The 17,142-nt window shown below is 41.7% G+C and overlaps 1 protein-coding gene and 1 long non-coding RNA gene across 3 annotated transcripts in view; one reads left to right on the top strand and one right to left on the bottom strand.

The window, feature by feature from the left end:
- Positions 1 to 622: 622 nt before the first annotated feature.
- On the bottom strand, positions 623 to 14,152 carry LOC142600573 (uncharacterized). Its single transcript, XR_012834132.1, has 2 exons — positions 13,636 to 14,152; positions 623 to 2,827 (listed from the first exon to the last, which is right to left on the bottom strand). It is a non-coding gene; the product is annotated as an uncharacterized LOC142600573 (long non-coding RNA).
- A 933-nt stretch (positions 14,153 to 15,085) lies between these two features.
- MEOX2 (mesenchyme homeobox 2) overlaps positions 15,086 to 17,142 on the top strand; it is a 54,389-nt gene continuing 52,332 nt past the window's right edge. The window contains exons 1-2 of one of the 2 annotated variants that reach the window (XM_075746079.1): positions 15,100 to 15,372; positions 15,581 to 15,940. In XM_075746079.1, the coding sequence (XP_075602194.1) occupies positions 15,604 to 15,940 (337 nt within the window). In that variant the 5' untranslated portion in view covers positions 15,100 to 15,372; positions 15,581 to 15,603. Of the gene's footprint in view, positions 15,941 to 17,142 lie in introns of both variants that reach the window. The other variant, XM_075746078.1, reaches the window with a different exon arrangement.

A 17,142-nucleotide genomic window follows, 5' to 3' on the forward strand; every position in this document is an offset into this window, starting at 1 on the left:
TTGCTCCACCTCCTCCTGCAGACTCTCCTAACGAGAATGCTAATGCAGAAACTTCTGTGGTTGAAGGAAAGCTTTCGGACCTACGCTATTCTCAAGAGCACAAAACTCAAGCAAAATGAGTTAGCCCTCTCTCCTCTGCTCTGCCTCACTCAAGCAGTACTCTGTGTGTTTGTGCGTAATTTTCCTTTTATTTCTCTGGAGCCGATAAGGTGTGTGGGGGGGTTAAAATCACTTTGCCTTAAAATTTACCATATTTCACCCCTCCAGGTAGTGTTTTATATTCATTCAAATATCAATACATTTTGAAATAATTAGAAATGTTAGGCATCAATATGATAGACACGCGCTCTTCATGCTGCATTAATTCCTTCGGTCCGGTCAGATCCTGGTCTTATCCAACGTAGCTTCAGGGGGAAGCTCCCCTGTGCTGCAAAAAGCAGGCTCCACCTGGTTCCGATTAACTTCACACTGGTTGGATCTGCCCAGTGATGGCGTAAGAAAATACGGAGCAGAGAAGTCTGCAATTGAAGCTGTAGATTCATGGCCTATAAAACTGAAAGGCTATTATGGTCATCTATTCACTCTTCCCCTCCTGTGTAAGGGGCACCAGAACTTTTGTGAATTTTTCTTTTTTTCTTTTTCCTTTTTTTTTTTTTTTTTGGTGAACTATAGCATAGATTTTAATGGAGAAAAGCATTCGATCTTGATTTAAACCTTCCAGCGTGTTTCTCCAACTACATCTTCTAACCACTGGCTTCTGTTATACCTTTGTCACTGGACTGAAAACTCTAGTGTTATCAAATTTCTGTTTCGCACATAGTTATTTATAAGCTGTGATCAAGTAGCCTTTTAAACGTCTCTCTGATAACCTAAATAGATTGAGCTCCTTCAGTCTTTCATTACAAGGAATGTTTTCCAGTCCTTTCATCATTCTTGTTGCTTTCCTCAGAACCTTTTCCAATTTTTCAACAATTTCTCTTGAATTGTGGACACAGTATTTCCAGAACTGGTTGCATTCGCGCCAAGGACAGAGGTAACACAATCATATCGTGCATTTCTCTGGTGGTGTGCCCATGGGTTGTATCAGATCTGTGTCTACCCTCAGGTACTCATAGCTCTTCCCAGCAGATTATCTGCCCCACAGGCTTTTTCAGACTGACTTCAGTCTGTGGGCAGGGTCCCTACCTTGTAGTAGTGACAGTCTTTGTTATTAAAGGAGGGTCTTATGTTTGCCTGGACTGAAATTTGCAGTTTGTTTAACTGTGGCCAGTTTCCTGAGCAATCTGGGTTCCACAGTGACTTGGCCCGCACTTTATTTACTGATCTTCCAATCATTTCAAATGCAAACTTTCTAAATATGTTTTCTTACCACTAATAAAAGAGTCACAGATAGGAAAAAAAATACCACAGGGCCATGCATTTGTGGGTCACCATTAAAATAAACACCACTGATTATTTTTCCCCACTTATTACATGCTTGAGACTGAGATCTGACTCTATTTAATAGTTACAATATTGATTTTAATAAATTTTTTCTTCATCAAAATATTATGATTACCAACTAAAAGACTTTCCAATATTCCTCTGCATATTTAATACTACTAAAATTACTTTTATCCTACCAAATATATACTCTTATTAAATGATATCTAGTTAGCTTTGGCAAGATAATTTTCCATAAATTTCTGTTCTTACTGCTTTGATTAAAATGAACTAATATTCCTAGAAGCCATTCCTTATTTTGCTTGAGATCAACGTGAAGTTGAAATGCCTATAGACATTTAGGTCATCACATTTATTCTTTTTAACTATTGACAAAAATTTTTTGTATAGTTCTCTTGAACGTCCCTGGTTCTCCAAGATGTACTAAAAGTCCTCACTCACCGTGCAGACAGGTTCTCTGCCAAATGTATTAAAATACCTCCATGCAAATTATTCGGGTCTACTGATTTTAAAAATGTCTAGTTTTATTAGCTGCTATTTAACGTTCTCCTGTGCCACTACTGAAATAGAGCTTCATCATAATCATCTGATATGAATACATCATTTGGATTTTTCCCAAAATGCAGAATAAAAGTATTTGAGAATGCCTTTTTTTTAATGCTATTACAAAAAGTCTTATTAATTTCCATTTAATAATGGAGCAAGGCAGCTGTTAGGATTTTTGTTTATAATATAATTTCAAAATCTCTTCATATTGTCCTTATCTCTGTTTTCTCTTTGTGACCTTTGGTTTTCTTTGCTCTATCAATGCTCTAAAATTCCCAGCTTCTAATTTACATTAATTGCTACATTATCCCCTGCTCCTACCTTTTGTTTTGTTTTGTTTTTTGGGTTTTTTTTAGTAGCTGCCTTCACGTACAGTCATTTTATTATTTTTAATAAAAGTGTAGGAGGTTTTTCCTTGATTGTGACTTTTTTGAGCTATCCTTTACAGTGCTCTTTAGCAGATTGAAGTTTTCAGTCAATTTTTTCCTTTAATACTTTCTCCAAATAACTGGTTCACACTGACTGTCCACTTTATAAAAGCCGACCGTCTTATATCAACAAATATAAAAATACTTGGGTTTGATTCATTTGCTCATAACAAATATAATCAAGTTGTAGCTATGTGCATGTAAGCAATTAATTTTTAATTCTCTGATTCCTCTGTCACACTGAAGTCTAGTAGAGAATTCCTCCGTGTTGGATGCAGTTAGGGAAATTGTCATTTTTGATTTGTTTAATGTAGCTGATGTTTTATTACGGACACTCTGAGGTTTCCAGCTCATGTTAATATTATTCCATACCCCATAAGCATTTTTTCCATGTTAAGATATTTCATGACCTGTATGGAAGAAATACAGACTTTTAAAATTATTATTTAAATGTGACAGCAATGAGAATCTTTCAAACGAGGCATAAAAAGTGAGATATAAAATGTCAGTCTGATATAACTACAATTTGAATTATTGTTTCGTAATAGAGTATGGCTTTAAAAATATTGACACAATTACTGAGAGGTGTGAAAGATTTAAAGTACAGAAGCCGTTTGGGTTTTTTGGTAGGAGTAAAGTGTGAACCTGGATTCACAGTGCTCTCTCGTAGCCTCTGTTTATTTACAGTATCGTATGCAGATTGCTCACTTCGATGCTTTAAGCAGAAATACACAGACCAAAAATGCAGCTACAATTATAAGAAATTATAAAATTCTGGAAATTTGGTCTGAAATTCCAGCTTCTTTGAAGTCAGTAGCACTCAAACTGTTAAGACTTCCAGCAATTTTCTTCACAGAATGCTGTTCCATATTATAATGATTTAACTTGCCACTAGCTTCATGGTAAAGTTCACTAACTGGACCATAACTCCCAATTACCTCACCCTGATTTAATCCCATTCTTTAGGACGGTGAAACCTATTAAAAAAATGGTATTATATAAGAATGCTTTCAGGGACTGCATCTCCTAATTCTTGCTATATGATTCCCTAGAAACGTTTTTAAAGAGGAATACAGCATTTCTATTTGTGTTGCAAACAAACTATTAACAACAGACCTGAACTGAATATCTGCAGTATACGTTTCTATTTTTAGGTATAGCGGCCTTATAATGGTCTGGTTTCATTTGTTTTACCCTTTATCTTTCCTTTAGCTCTCCCATTCAGTCCACAGCACCTGATGCAAAAGGGCAAAGATCTCCACAGAGATCCTATTAAAATATTACTGATCATTCAACTTGTCACCATCTAAAATTAATTAGTGAAGTTATAAGTATTTTTTCAGCAAGAACACAATGTATTACCTGTTTTTAGTGATTTTATACCAGTACCTTATGAACATATAATACTGCCTTACGAATATGACAGTTCCAAAAGGAAACACCAAACATATTTGTAGAATACAATCAGTATTAAATGGATTAACAATAGATTTGGCTTCAATACAATAAATCCAGAGAGACTCTGCAAGCACAGGAACTAGCTATACTTTCTACACAGATGTATTTCCTACTATTTAATGTACACAGAACACATGAATTGAATTTGTTATTGGTATTATGTACCATGAGGAGAGTCAGGAAAAAAAATCCACATAACCATGCATGAACGTAATGCTCAATATGAGAAAATAGCGTATTCTGCCAATCAGACAAGTATTCACAGCAAAATGGTTATTAGGGGATGTTCACATGAGCAGGAATACTTGTTTTATTTCGGAGAGGCTGAGGTTGACTGGGCCCGATGTCTGATACACCCTAACACCAGTACAGAATAGTCCTTGAGGCTACGTATCTGGGAAACTGGACTTTCTCTGCTCATGCTCCCTCTGATCAGACTTGTCTTTTTCTGGCAGCTTTTGCCAGCAATCAGATTCACTGGAAACATAAAAGAGAAAATGATTGCTGGAGTTGTGCTGAACAAGCGGAGCGTTATCTTTCTTCTTGCTCTGTTTGCCCATGTGCACAATGAAAGGAAGCTGGCGGAGGTCCTGGTCCAGGAAAGGAATTAGGGGCTTTATCATCAGACAATAAGCTGAGCAAATTGCAGACCACAAACTACTTCTCTTCAGAGTACCGCTGAAGGACTCGTGGCTGAACTCGGTGCCTTAGAGGTACTAGGAGGAAGTACAGGGAGGTTGTAAAGATGAGTAGCCAGAAAATGAGGGATGCTTGTGCAAGGTCTGCTGACGAACCGTGGGCAAAGGAGAACAGAGGAAAAAAAGCCTGAAATTCTAGAGCCCTGATATCCTGGTCATTTTAATTTGTTTCAAAAGGTGCAATAATCCATTGTACTTCGTACTCCAAAGCCTTTGTTGTTCACGTAATAATCTTCCAAAGGAGAGCGCATTTGATGAAAGATTATGATAATATACATGGATTATCAAATATATATAATGAAACCAGTAACTAAGAAGAGAACTGTTTGTTTAACAGTGGATCCATTCCACATAAATAAATGAAAGACAATTTTAAAAGCGAGGAATTAAAAACAAAAAAGACTTCCACAACCAGTGAAATAAAATCTTTCTGCCTTTAGTCATCTTTGTTATCACACGACCCTTCTCAAATTCTGATTCAAGGGGTACGGGGGAGAGGTTTTAATATTATATCCTGTAAAATTAAAGATCGTAAAGCGTAACATTGACATGGTGACTGAACCCCTTTGAGCTTTTGAGCTGGTCTTTGGAGCCTTGGAAGGAGTCCAGATTTTTGCTAACTGTTTTCAATCCAAAATAATCTGGAAATAATAGCTGTAACAGGAATGATATTAATGTATACCTGTAATAAGGGCACAAACTGGTGGAAATATGTCAGTTTAGTCTCTTCTGCTGGCGTAATGAACTTCACCTTAACACGATCATCTCACACAAATTCTTTCAAATGCCAAACGTTCTGAGGGTCATTTAAAGGATTTTTTTTTTCCGTTATAAATTGACGCACACACAGAAAAGAATTGAAAAAGATTGAGCAGAAATCTAATCCACCAAAAATCTTTAGGGGTAAATTGTTCCCCGAAATAATCACTCAATCTATAAACACAATAAAACTATATTGTTTGAAAGTCTTGTAGACTCCTCACCTCTGAAGATGCTGCAAATCTGGTCTACTAACACTGGTTAACTGGTTACGTAAGGAACTGGGGAATCCTGAGCACTGCTTACTTTTCTGGAGCGAGGGGTTTTCTTCTTTTCCCTACCCCTAGCCTGAGGATCAAATTTTCTGTACAAATTGGCATGGTGCGGTAGATTTTCCCTCTGCTATTCCATATCCCTGATAGTCTCCGCGTGGGGAACTGCCACTAACGCCAAAGGGATGCTTGGCTCATCGTGCTCTCCTGATAGCTACTTCAGAAATGCTGTTAGATTAAATAGTGAGGGACAGCAGCGTTTTAGTCGTGATCCATCAGGCGGATCTGAGAGGAGCCGTTTGCCCTGAGAGAGGATAGACTTTCGAGACATATGGTGCTATAATGGGGGGGTGGGGATTTTTCAATTCCAATCCACCCATTCCGGATGAGAGAGACTGAGCTAATACCCTCGTGTATGGTGCATTGCATCTAGCTACGGAAGTAGCGTTAGGATGGAATTTATGGACTCTCTAAATTGTTTGCCAGGAAATGTTTACTAGCTATGCACAATAAACGACTGTGAAAGCGTATTCCTGTGTTTAATATGATATGGTTATTTCCTTATATTTGGGTCATACTATTATGATACCAATAAAGGAAACTTCAAAAAAAAAAAAAAAAAAAAAGAAAACAAGCAAGCAATGTATGTTCATATTTATGGGACTTCATTTGGGAAAGTCTGATTGACAGGGTAAATTGTACAGGGTAAACTTACTGCATGCACCCCTGGATACATGCCATGCCTGCCATATTCGAAATTAAATATATGACTTATTTTTAGGGCAAAATATTATCATCATCACGTCAAGGTGTGTTTTAAAAAAAGCTTCATTAGCATAGCTGCAAAGGGTCATACATAATGAAATTACTGTACATGTATAAGGGAAGACTACCTACCCACTTTCCAAAATGGGTATACAGCTTCACAATTTAGAAATTAAACAGGCAGTTTTGGACCACAGACTGAAATCTTGGAATTTTGCTCTGGGATATGACCTTTCTTCTGTACAGCTCACTGTTGTACCAGGGACTACTGTAGAGTTTTATAGGGTGTGTTAGATTAGATGCATTCCCAAACATTTTACTCTGCTAGGAAGCGAAGTCAGAACTTTGTCTGGTAATCTGTGCAAAGAGCTTTTTCTACTCCATCATTTGCTTTAATGCGAGGTTTTCTAATTTTGCATAATGCATCTAAGAACTCTCCCTATTATTAAAAGAAAGCAGGCACTAACCTTATTTGTTTTTATCGTACATTAAGGGTTTGAGCCTGGAGGTACGCTCGTATTTTTGCATGGTTGAACACCCTCTTTTAGTGTATGCATGTGTGTATTTATACATCCAGTATGCTGTTCATGATAGGATTTTCAAAGTTTAGTAAACAAATATTCGTAGCAATGCAGTTTCTCAGTTTCTACTTTTTTCTGCAAATAAGAATAACTACAACAGACAGGCGTACTTTCTCCCGTGCTTACTATCAATATAACAGAGGATATTAACTGATAAAAATGAATGAAAGAAAATTTAAAATTAGACGTCTCAACTTGTTTAGCAGATTGTTTAATGATTTTAGTGCAATAAAATTTGAAAATGCATTAGTAAAATATTTTATCCACCTGGTCTCTTTCATATACGTTTGTTTCAAAATGCAATTTTTAGCGTTTGGGTTTGTTGGGTTTTTTTCTGTAACCACAAGGAATGGCATTTATGTTTAGCTGCACTTTTAAAAATTGCTATTACAGGCTAACAATGAAGTTGATCCTGCGAGGTCGATGGGGAAAAGAAAAGACTCAGCACTTCTCAAGGTCAAGTCTGAAGACAGTTCATGTTGTAAAACATTTAAAGGATGAATTATTCCTCTAAAATATTTTCAGAGTCTCTACCAAGCTGATCACAGTAGTAAAAGTATATGAGGAATATATTATTTGTAATACTACTAGAGGTAAAAAGCAGTAATAAGAAAGAGGCAATACAAATATCTTGGTGACAGCAAAACTTGTTTCCAAACGGGAATTTGTGTGTTTGGATGCACTGTGCACACATGATTCATACCATGGGATATTAGTTTTCATTCAAACTTGATTGTTTCAAATGAAAGAGCTTTAGATAAGATTTTTTTTTATATTGTAAATATCTATCTCAGCTTAATCCTACTGCCTACAACTAATGAGATGAAAAATCCAAAATGCTTCCAAGGCAGTTTACCTGGACAGGGTCTGTTTTATTAGTTTTAATCAGAGTTGTACTGGGTATCACGAAGGGAAAGGCACGGCTTCCAGTGTAACATAGCCAAGAAGCTGACACGTCTCGTGCCTTTCTCTTCCATTAGAGACATGCTATGCCTCCAGATGCTGCAGTCTGGATTTAGGGGTATATACTGCTCTTGCAAAAATAAGAGTTGCATATGTTACGAGTTAATCCCGTTTTGTTGTGCTCTCTTGCACATGGCGTTTTGAAACAGTTAAATGGAAAATATTTTTAGTTTACCATCTTGTATTGAAATATGCTTGGATTATTAAATAAAATCGGAATCCCTAAGTGATACGTTCTACAGCTCAAATGCACAAATGCGTAAAGTTCATGGACAAAATGCCTATGAGGGAATTGCAGAAATCCAGACAGTGTCCCCACGTGCTGGATTTTGCATTTGTGACTCAGTCAGCTGAAAAGTATGCCAAATAATATACCTCTTCCTTGCTGTACGGCTGAGCTTCACTGAGCCCACGGTGCTAGGCACTTCCCATTTGGAAAAGAAGGGATAGGAAAAAATGGGCTTCACACTTTTACTGTGGACATCTGATTTAAATGAAATATATGAGATAGGCATCGATGAAGAGAGGAAGGTGGCTCCTGAGAGTGATCCAGTGTGCCCAAGTCCGATATGTATACTTAGATGATGTGAAAGCGCCTCAAAGGCAGTTCCTTACTGGAATAGTTCATTGAACCCACCCTGAGATCTATCTGCGTTGTATCAAAGGACAGTGTGATGCCTAATAAAGCATAACAAATACAAATATCTTGGAAAGGTTAATTTCAAGAAGTAGTATAATATATTCACAGCTCATCGATAAAGCTACATTCTGTTTTGGGGAAATAAAACAAAAAAAAAGAGTTTTTGCAGATATGGTTTTGGAAGGTGTCAGTCTCCTTAAGGTATGCCACTTGGACCTTTCTTCAAGACAGTTAAGAACTTGCCTATTATTTTTAACATCAGTAGGGTCATTGATGCCAGCAAACTTAAAATAGTTTCCAGAATCAGAATCTGAGACATACGATTTTGTCTTTTGGTGATGTCTCTGCAAATTAAGCTCATCTTGGCATGTGTTTTTTAGGGAAATCTAGCTTGCTTTTAATTTTTTTTCCCTCATTCTTTCACAAGCCATATCTGCATCTAAAAAAACCCTCATGTGAATCTAAAATAATAATTTCAAACAGTTGTTACTTTATATTTAATTTCTCCTATCCAATATCTGTTATTAGTGTTATCTGATATTAGGCTTTGAGGAGCATGATGCAGTTATGCATAATAAAAGTACATGCAATTTTTAGCTTTTTATTTCCTACAGCTATTATTAATTAAGGTTCCAATCCTACAAATGCTTTTAGCCAAGCAAATCCCCATGAACGCAGACAGGACTCTCTAAAAACACAGGAGTGCTACCATGTGAAACTGGTGAAATGAACAGAGCCTCAGCTCTTCAGGGCAGTGAATATCTTTCTGTTCCGAATACTAGCTGGTTAGGGGTTTCTGCTCCAAGTCTAGAGCCCATCACACTATAAATCATAAGGAAACACACCTGCAAAGTAAGTGACATAATCCCAGCAGCTATTCAAACCTAGATATTTTGTAGTTTGTTCTTGGTGTGTAGATATATGCATATGTGTCTTTTTCTCGCTGCAGAGCAGAGCAAATTAGAAATGACTAGGAATACACACTGCGAGTAGTATTTTACTCATTAATGTGTAAAAGAGGTGATGAAGATTAGTGACTTATCACTCTCCTAACGTCCCCTGATGGAGGCAGAATTATGAAATATGCCCCCTGCTGCTGGTCCTGCTAGGGCCTGGAAATGTCAGCCAGGGGACAATAAATATTTCAGGGTAATGGTAGGGTTTTTTCTCTATTTCAGTCTTTGTAATGGCAGCACGCTGCATATTTAACCAGTAAACGGCTATAAGTCATAGCGCAAAACATTTGATGCACAAAGATTTGAATCATCTGTATTTTTTGTTCTGGGTGGCTAAAACTTGAAGTATAATCAGCAAAATATTAATTGCGCAGCACAGTAAGAAGCAAGCGTTGTTAAAAATACAGAGTGCTGAAAATACACTTTGCCTTTCTTCCGTGCAAAACTGTGTCTGTATTTTCAATGAGGGCTCTGGTAAAATGTCTTTCAAATGCACATACAGATCAAAATCCACAATACAAATTGTATCAAATAATAAAATGAATAATACATAAAAACACAAGCCTTTTTTTTTCCTCTGTGATTAGTAATTTTAATAGGAGAATGGACCGAGTGTAGTGTCTAACTGTCAAGGTCTGGAGAAAACAAAATGGAAAACATATTTTTCAGGCATCATTGACTTGCCTGCACATGCACTTTGAATACATTTCTAAATAGAAATGAAAGATATGTATTATTAAGTACCCTACAAGGCTTGACATAACCATTTTTTTAGTTCAGCATTCTTAAGTGGAGATAATACTAGAAAGAATGAAACAATTGTTAAAGTGCAATATAACATGCAGATTGGGAAACAAATAGTATTGTGCAAGATGGTTCAGTTTGCAAATAAATTATCTGTTTAAAACAAACACACACCAAAGTTTTGAAGAGAACTTTTTCTGGGGGTTTTGAATATCTAATGATGTGGAATGCAAGTTTCCCATAGCTTAAACTCTAAAAGCATTCCTGAAACATCATAGTTCAGGTGTGAAGCCTCAAGTACATTAACCATTTTAATATTTCATTGGTTTATTTAAATTAAATAGGAAGCATAAGATATTTTACTGGTTAGAATGGGCTGGCAATTCAAATAACTTTTAATGATGTAATGCAAACTTGTAAATCATTTTCAGTGAGGGCCTCCTAGTTCAGCACAACTTTTATGTAATATACTAAATTGCTGGCATAGCTTTAAAATTTGTAATACTTGGAGATCATGAAAATTAGATCAGAATCCATATGTATATGGGAGAAGTAGCTGAAAATATGGATTCAGGCTTAAAGTTTTTATAGATATGTTGTAGTCTTTAAAGCAAAAATTGTGTCTGATGTGTTAAACCATGGCACATGTAAACGTTAAAAAGAGTGAAATGGAAGTACACCACAGAAATGCAATGTTAAAGTTATGTGGTATGCATTGTGGTAGTGTAATTTCTCTCAAAAAAATGTTTTTATGGTGAAGTATAGTGAAGATACTGGTGTACCGTAGGTTTGTGAATGGTAAATGTGATTATCGTCATTCTTAACTAGTCAGGGATCCAGCATTTTTGACAAATCAGTCAACAAATTATTCATTTTCTGTGCAAGGATTTTCAGTTAAGGCATTCAAGCATCTCTGAAATGATGCATAATCCCCAGGCTTTATTATTGCTTATATCTGTAGGTTTCCATTGCAGCACAGGTATCAAGAGAAACGAATTATATTGCTTCTGTGGGAGTTAAACAGGCAAAATTTAGGGAAAAAAGAAAAGACTGAAAATAAACATACATCTGTTGTGAATCTGGATTGACTCTAAGGTTAAATAATGATGCCTGCCTTCACCAAATTGCCATGGAAAAATACGAACTGATCATAATTACAGTACAATAAAATCTCGTCCTCTTGCTTTGGTAGGCTCTTGAGTACAATAAAATCTTTGGCTAAAATAAACTGAATTCATATTTGTAAGCTTTCTCTTTGACAGTAAGGAGAATATTCTTAAACGGTGTAAATTGTCATCTTTTTGCTGACTTCAACAAAGTTATGACAATTTATACCACTCAAATGGTGATCCCCCCCGTATGACTATCTCTCTGAATTTACTGTAATATGCATATTGCAAATATGCAAACTGCACACTAGAAAGAGCTGTTCAAGAATCCTACTTACATTCCGATAAATATTCAGGATGATGGTGCTTTCAGCCTTCAACGTAAAAAAACTGAGCAAGACTACAAAAGTCCTGAAGAGGAGCAATTGTACATTGGTTCATTCAGGTCAATATTATCTGATCTTTTCCCCCATAAATCATAAATTAAAAAAAACCCCAACACAACAAACCAACCAAACAAACACAAACCAAAACACTACCGAAACCGAAAAGCACAAAGCAAATGCAAATATTAGCCCATACATGAAAATACAAATGATGTTCCAAACTGTGTTGGCTCCAGATGTTTTTATGAGTTAAATGGTTTACTGTTTTCATATATTTAAAACATTCTATTTTTTCACTTGATGTTATAAGCTTTGGGCAAACTTGCTGGCATTGATTTAAGTTATGCTTTTGTACCACATGTAGGTCAAACGCACATTCTGAAAAGATACAATACGAACAAGAATTCAATCATTAATATTGAGAGGTAATAACTGCTTATACTTTCTTCGGCAATTATTTCTCTGAGAAAGGTTTGCATTGAAGCTTTCTTTGACTGAAAAGTCATAAATTTTTACAAAGGATGGTATCGTACAGCCATAGTTATTTGATAACTCCACACAGAAAATTTTTGATTCATTTCAGTAAGCATTTGAAGTTGTTTATTTGTCTCACCATTAGTTGCCTATATATGCATTCTCTTTAGACAGTTTAAAATGAAAGCATAAAGCTCTATAGAGATTTGTATTTGCAGTTCTTGCGTGCTTAAAATCTCTTATTGAAGAAGTAATAAGAACACTTGATCTAGGACTTGTGTATTTATTAGGGGACTCAGGAGCCCAAGGAAACACAGTCCCGAATATTCAGGTTTGATTATGAAGCTAGTGGCAAACACTTTGTCGTGCCACTACAACTTTGCTATTGCGTTCCTCTTTTTTTTTTTTTTTTTTTCTTTTTTCTTCACCTTTTGGAGCCTCTCCTACCTCTCCCTAAAAAAGTGCTATTTGGCTCCGTCTCTTATTTCTCTTGGAAACCTAATCTTTCTCCCTCCCCCTCGCACCCTCTCACTTTCTTCATTGTGCTTCACTTATTTCACTTTTTTTATCCTGTGCGAGAAATCCTGTGCGGCCATCCCCTAGAATTAAAAAAAAAAAAAAGAAAAAAAAAAAAGAAAAAGGCATTTTTACACTGGCTTGGGTTTGGGACTTCCCCGGCCCCTTCGCAGCTGTGGCGGTGTCAGGGCTTCAGCGGCGGCGGCCCTTGCAGGAGGGGTCCCGGCATTCCTGCCCCCCCCCCGCCCCGGCCCCGGCCCCGGCCCCGGCCCCGGCCCCGGCCCCCCCCGACGGCGTCTCGCCCCCGCGGCCGGGCCGGGCGGACTGACAGCAGCAGGTTGTAGAGCCGCGGTGCGGAGCGGTGCGGAGCGGTGCGGAGCGGAGCGGAGCGGAGCGCAGCCACCGCCCGGGAGGGGGGGCCGCCCCGCCGCTCCCCGCGCTCCCACCTGGGGCCGCCCCCGCAGCCCTCGGGCCGCCGCCGGCGGGGAGACGGGCCAGGGCCGGCGGGGCCACTGCGGGCGCGACGCACCGCGCCGGTAACTGCCTCGCTTCATGGCACTGCCCGTTTCTGGGGGACACCACCACCCCTGCGCTCGCAGCCCGGCGAGTTAGCGAACCCAAGAGGGGTTCAGCCACTGAGTTTTCTTTGTAGTCCTCTGTTTTAATATTAGAGCACATATTGAAACGATAAACACAATGAAAAGCACAAAATATTTCATCAGTGTTGTAACTGTATATTTCCTTTATTCTGAAGAAATATCAAGTTTTGAACAGTGCACAGAGGCAGCAACTTCTGCTTTGGACGCCACTCTCTTTTTAAAGACCGCATTGTTACAGTTAAATCTAAAGACAATTTTTAAAAAGCATTAGATGTCAGAAAAGGGGGGAAAATCTTACCGTCGAAAGACTGCTGCAGGTTCCAGCTCAGTCTGAAACTGCAGGGAAAAGTGGAGCAGCTGCTGAACAAAAGTTTTAGATTTTTTTTTTAGAAAGTCTGCAAAACTAATTTCCCACAAAATAGGACTCAATTTCCGTTTAAGAAACTAGCTCTTGCAAATCTCATACAATTCCTGATTTTTTCCAATAGCAATTGAAATTCATTTTATCTTTCGCACATGGACCCAAGAATTTAGACTTAAATTGCAGGAGCGCGGTGGTTTTCTTTTTCTTTTCTTTTCTTTTCTTTTCTTTTTTTTTTTTTAAATTTTTTCTTTGGGGGGAGGAGGAGGAAGGTAGAGCGAGGCGGAAGGGCTAAGAAACAAAACGTTTCCGCAGTGGGCACCTCTTTGGTCAGTGATCACTAAATGCATTATCCTAATTTAAACCAGTTAACAGCTGCCTTCGTGGCTACTGATAATTCCACTACACGCATGTTAAAAAAAAAAAAAAAAAGAAAAGGCCAGACTCTCTAGGTTGTCCCTCTTGAGCCACTAAAGACACAACGAAGAAAATGAAGATACAGGGAATAAAAATAATGCGAGTTCTTGTTTTGAAGGGGCAGGGGGCAAGAAGGGAAACTTGTCTTTCCCCGGCCAGATTTGATCGCCCGGTGAGCGCCGGTGGTTTCGTTGCAGAACCAGCCCGCGATGCTGGGGGGACAGCGTGAGGTGCGTGCGGGAAGCCGGGGCAGCGCTCCAGCTCATCCCGGGAGCCGGGCCGGTGGGTGCGGGCGGAGCGGGTGAATGCCCCGCACCCGCGGCCGCACCGCGCTCCTCGGCGCGGGGGATGGCGGCAGCCGGCCCCGGCCCGGGCAGCCCCGCACACCGCCGCGGTCGCCTGCGCACTGGGCAGCGCTGCGCCCTCCCACCTGGGCGCGCAGGTGAGGGGCTGCCAAGCGCCCGCCAGCCGCCGGGTGAATGGGGCCGGTGGTGGTGGCCCCTGAGTAAAGCCCGCGGATTTCGCTTCACGCCTGTATTGCGCTCCCCTGCCTGCTTCCCGGGAGGCGGCGGCACCCCGAGCGGCCCCGTTAGCCCCGACGGGGCGGTGATGGCCCTTCGGGGGCTGCGCGACTGCGGGGACATCGCCGCCCCCCGCCCTCTCCCCCCCCACCCCCCCGCCGATCCGCCCGGGGATCGGCGGGGGGGGGGTGGGGGGCGGGCGGCCTCTCCGGCCCCGGGGCAGCCCCGCCGGGCGCCGCTGCGGGGAGGCGTGCTCACCGCGGCCCGCCCGGGGGCAGGGAGAGGCGGGCTGCGCCCCCGCGGAGCCGGCCCCCCCGCCTCTGCCGCGGGCGCCCGGGGCGCGGGCGCGCAGCGCTGCCGCCCGCTGACGGAGCGGCTCGGCGCGGGGACGGCGCTGGCGTTTTGGAGGGAGTTTGCATGTGGTCAGTGCTGTGTTGCTAAGCCAGCCCCCAGCTCACATTACACACTACTGTATTTATAACCTCTCGGAGCTGTTTCCCCCTTCAAGCAGTTCTCTGGGACCACCTTCTATTGGCTTCAACCTCTCCCACTTCTTGACATCTGAGCAGCTCTGAGAAAGGCTCATCTAGGTCCGAGTGTTTATGCAGCGGAGACTGGCCACTAGGGCTAAAGACCTGGATTATCTGAGCTCAGCTGCCTGCTGCAAAGTCTGTCGTTGCCGTTTTGGAAAAAAAAATCCCAACCCCGATCTGTTTACAGTGAAAGTTGACAAAGGGTGGTGAAGTTGGATCTTTCCTAAACTCTCCTGCTTGGAACCTGAGACTTGCATGCCATGGATCACACACTCTTTGGCTGCCTGCGCAGCCCCCATGCCACTGCGCAGAGCTTGCACCCTTTCTCCCAGTCTTCTCTTGCCCTGCATGGAAGATCTGACCACATGTCCTACCCTGATCTGTCTTCTTCTTCTTCCTCTTGCATAATAGCGGGATACCCCAATGAGGAGGGCATGTTTGCCAGCCAGCATCATAGGGGGCACCACCACCATCACCATCACCACCACCACCACCACCAGCAACAGCAGCACCAGGCTTTGCAGACGAACTGGCACATTCCTCAGATGTCGTCTCCTCCCGCCGCGGCCAGGCACAGCCTCTGCCTTCAGCCCGACTCAGGAGGACCCCCGGAGCTGGGCAGCAACCCCCCCGTCCTGTGTTCAAACTCTTCCAGCCTGGGCACTAACACCCCCACGGGGGCAGCGTGTGCGCCAGGGGACTATGGCAGGCAGGCTCTGTCCCCGGTGGAAACAGAGAAGAGGTCCGGCAAAAGGAAAAGCGACAGCTCAGGTAACGGCTCACGCTTTCCCCTGCGGGGCGGGACCCCCGGGCGGAGGGTGCCGGGGGGAGCTGCGCTGCCGGGCCCCGGGTTCCCCGCCGCGGCTCGGCTCGGCTCGGCTCGGCTCGGCTGGCCCCGGGCCGGCCCGGCCCCGGCCACCGCGGTGCTCTGGCCGCCCGCTGACACCGGGCTGCCGGGTCGCCGCTTCCCTCGAACGCGCTCTCGGGATCTCCATCGTTAAAGCAAGCTTTATTAGGTCTCCGGAGGGGGGAAATAAAAAGGAAAAATCCAGCACGTGATAGAGCATGAAATCAAGGTGGTGGCGGTGGTGGGGGGAGAGTTTCTTACAGTCAAGGAGAGAAACGTTTGTAGTTTTGGTGAGGATTTTAGCATCTGGTCCCGCGTCCCCCTCCCCCCTGCCCGATACGCCACCTCTGCTTCAGAATTCAGAATATAGCGCGCTCCTTCCCCTCCGCCCCTTCGCCGCGGAGCTGCCTGCGGTTCCGAGGCGATTGCACAACGCTTGGAAACTCTGCCTTGGACGTGGGGATTCGGGAGAGGAGCTGAAGCCTTGCTGCCCTGTAGGATCTGGGTGCCCCTGCATCAAATCCTCAGCGTGAAAGGGGCAAAATTTGGAGCCCGTAAAGCAAACGGGTGAATGGGAGTTTTAGAAAACTGCTTCACTTTAGTTTGCTGGTGGCGGGGGCGGAGGGAAGGAAGGAGCTGTCTGACTTTTAAAATCACTGCAATTCTTACTTAAAGATGAGCAGAAAGCCATGTAGACCTGCAGATATTACAGGACGATGACTTGGCATTGCTGAGCATGCAAAAAACCTTGTCATAATCTCCGCTTTTTAAAAAGGCAAAGCCTGTCAAAGTCCCACTCTGACAAAAGCCACTCGGCGAAGGCAACGCATCTGATGGCACTTCCGTTAGAGCGCACATAGACCAGGGGGGTCATCAAAAATGCACTGAGACGGACAGGAGGTACTTGAAAAAGAGAGGGCTCAACAGTTTGAAAACTCAAGAGCAGGCGTAGCGAATTGTTTGTTATCGAGGAAGAGAAAGTGAAAGGCTTTTCCAGATATTTATGAAGTTCACAACTGAAACTGTGACCTCTTTCACTCGAAACGTTGTGAGCTTGGTAAAGTGGTCAGCAACAGAAACTATTATATAAAAATAACCCTCAAGGATACCATCATTTTCTTCATGT

The sequence above is a fragment of the Balearica regulorum genome, chromosome 2, assembly GCF_011004875.1.
Source record: "Balearica regulorum gibbericeps isolate bBalReg1 chromosome 2, bBalReg1.pri, whole genome shotgun sequence".
In the NCBI taxonomy this organism is placed as follows: Eukaryota; Metazoa; Chordata; class Aves; order Gruiformes; family Gruidae; genus Balearica; species Balearica regulorum.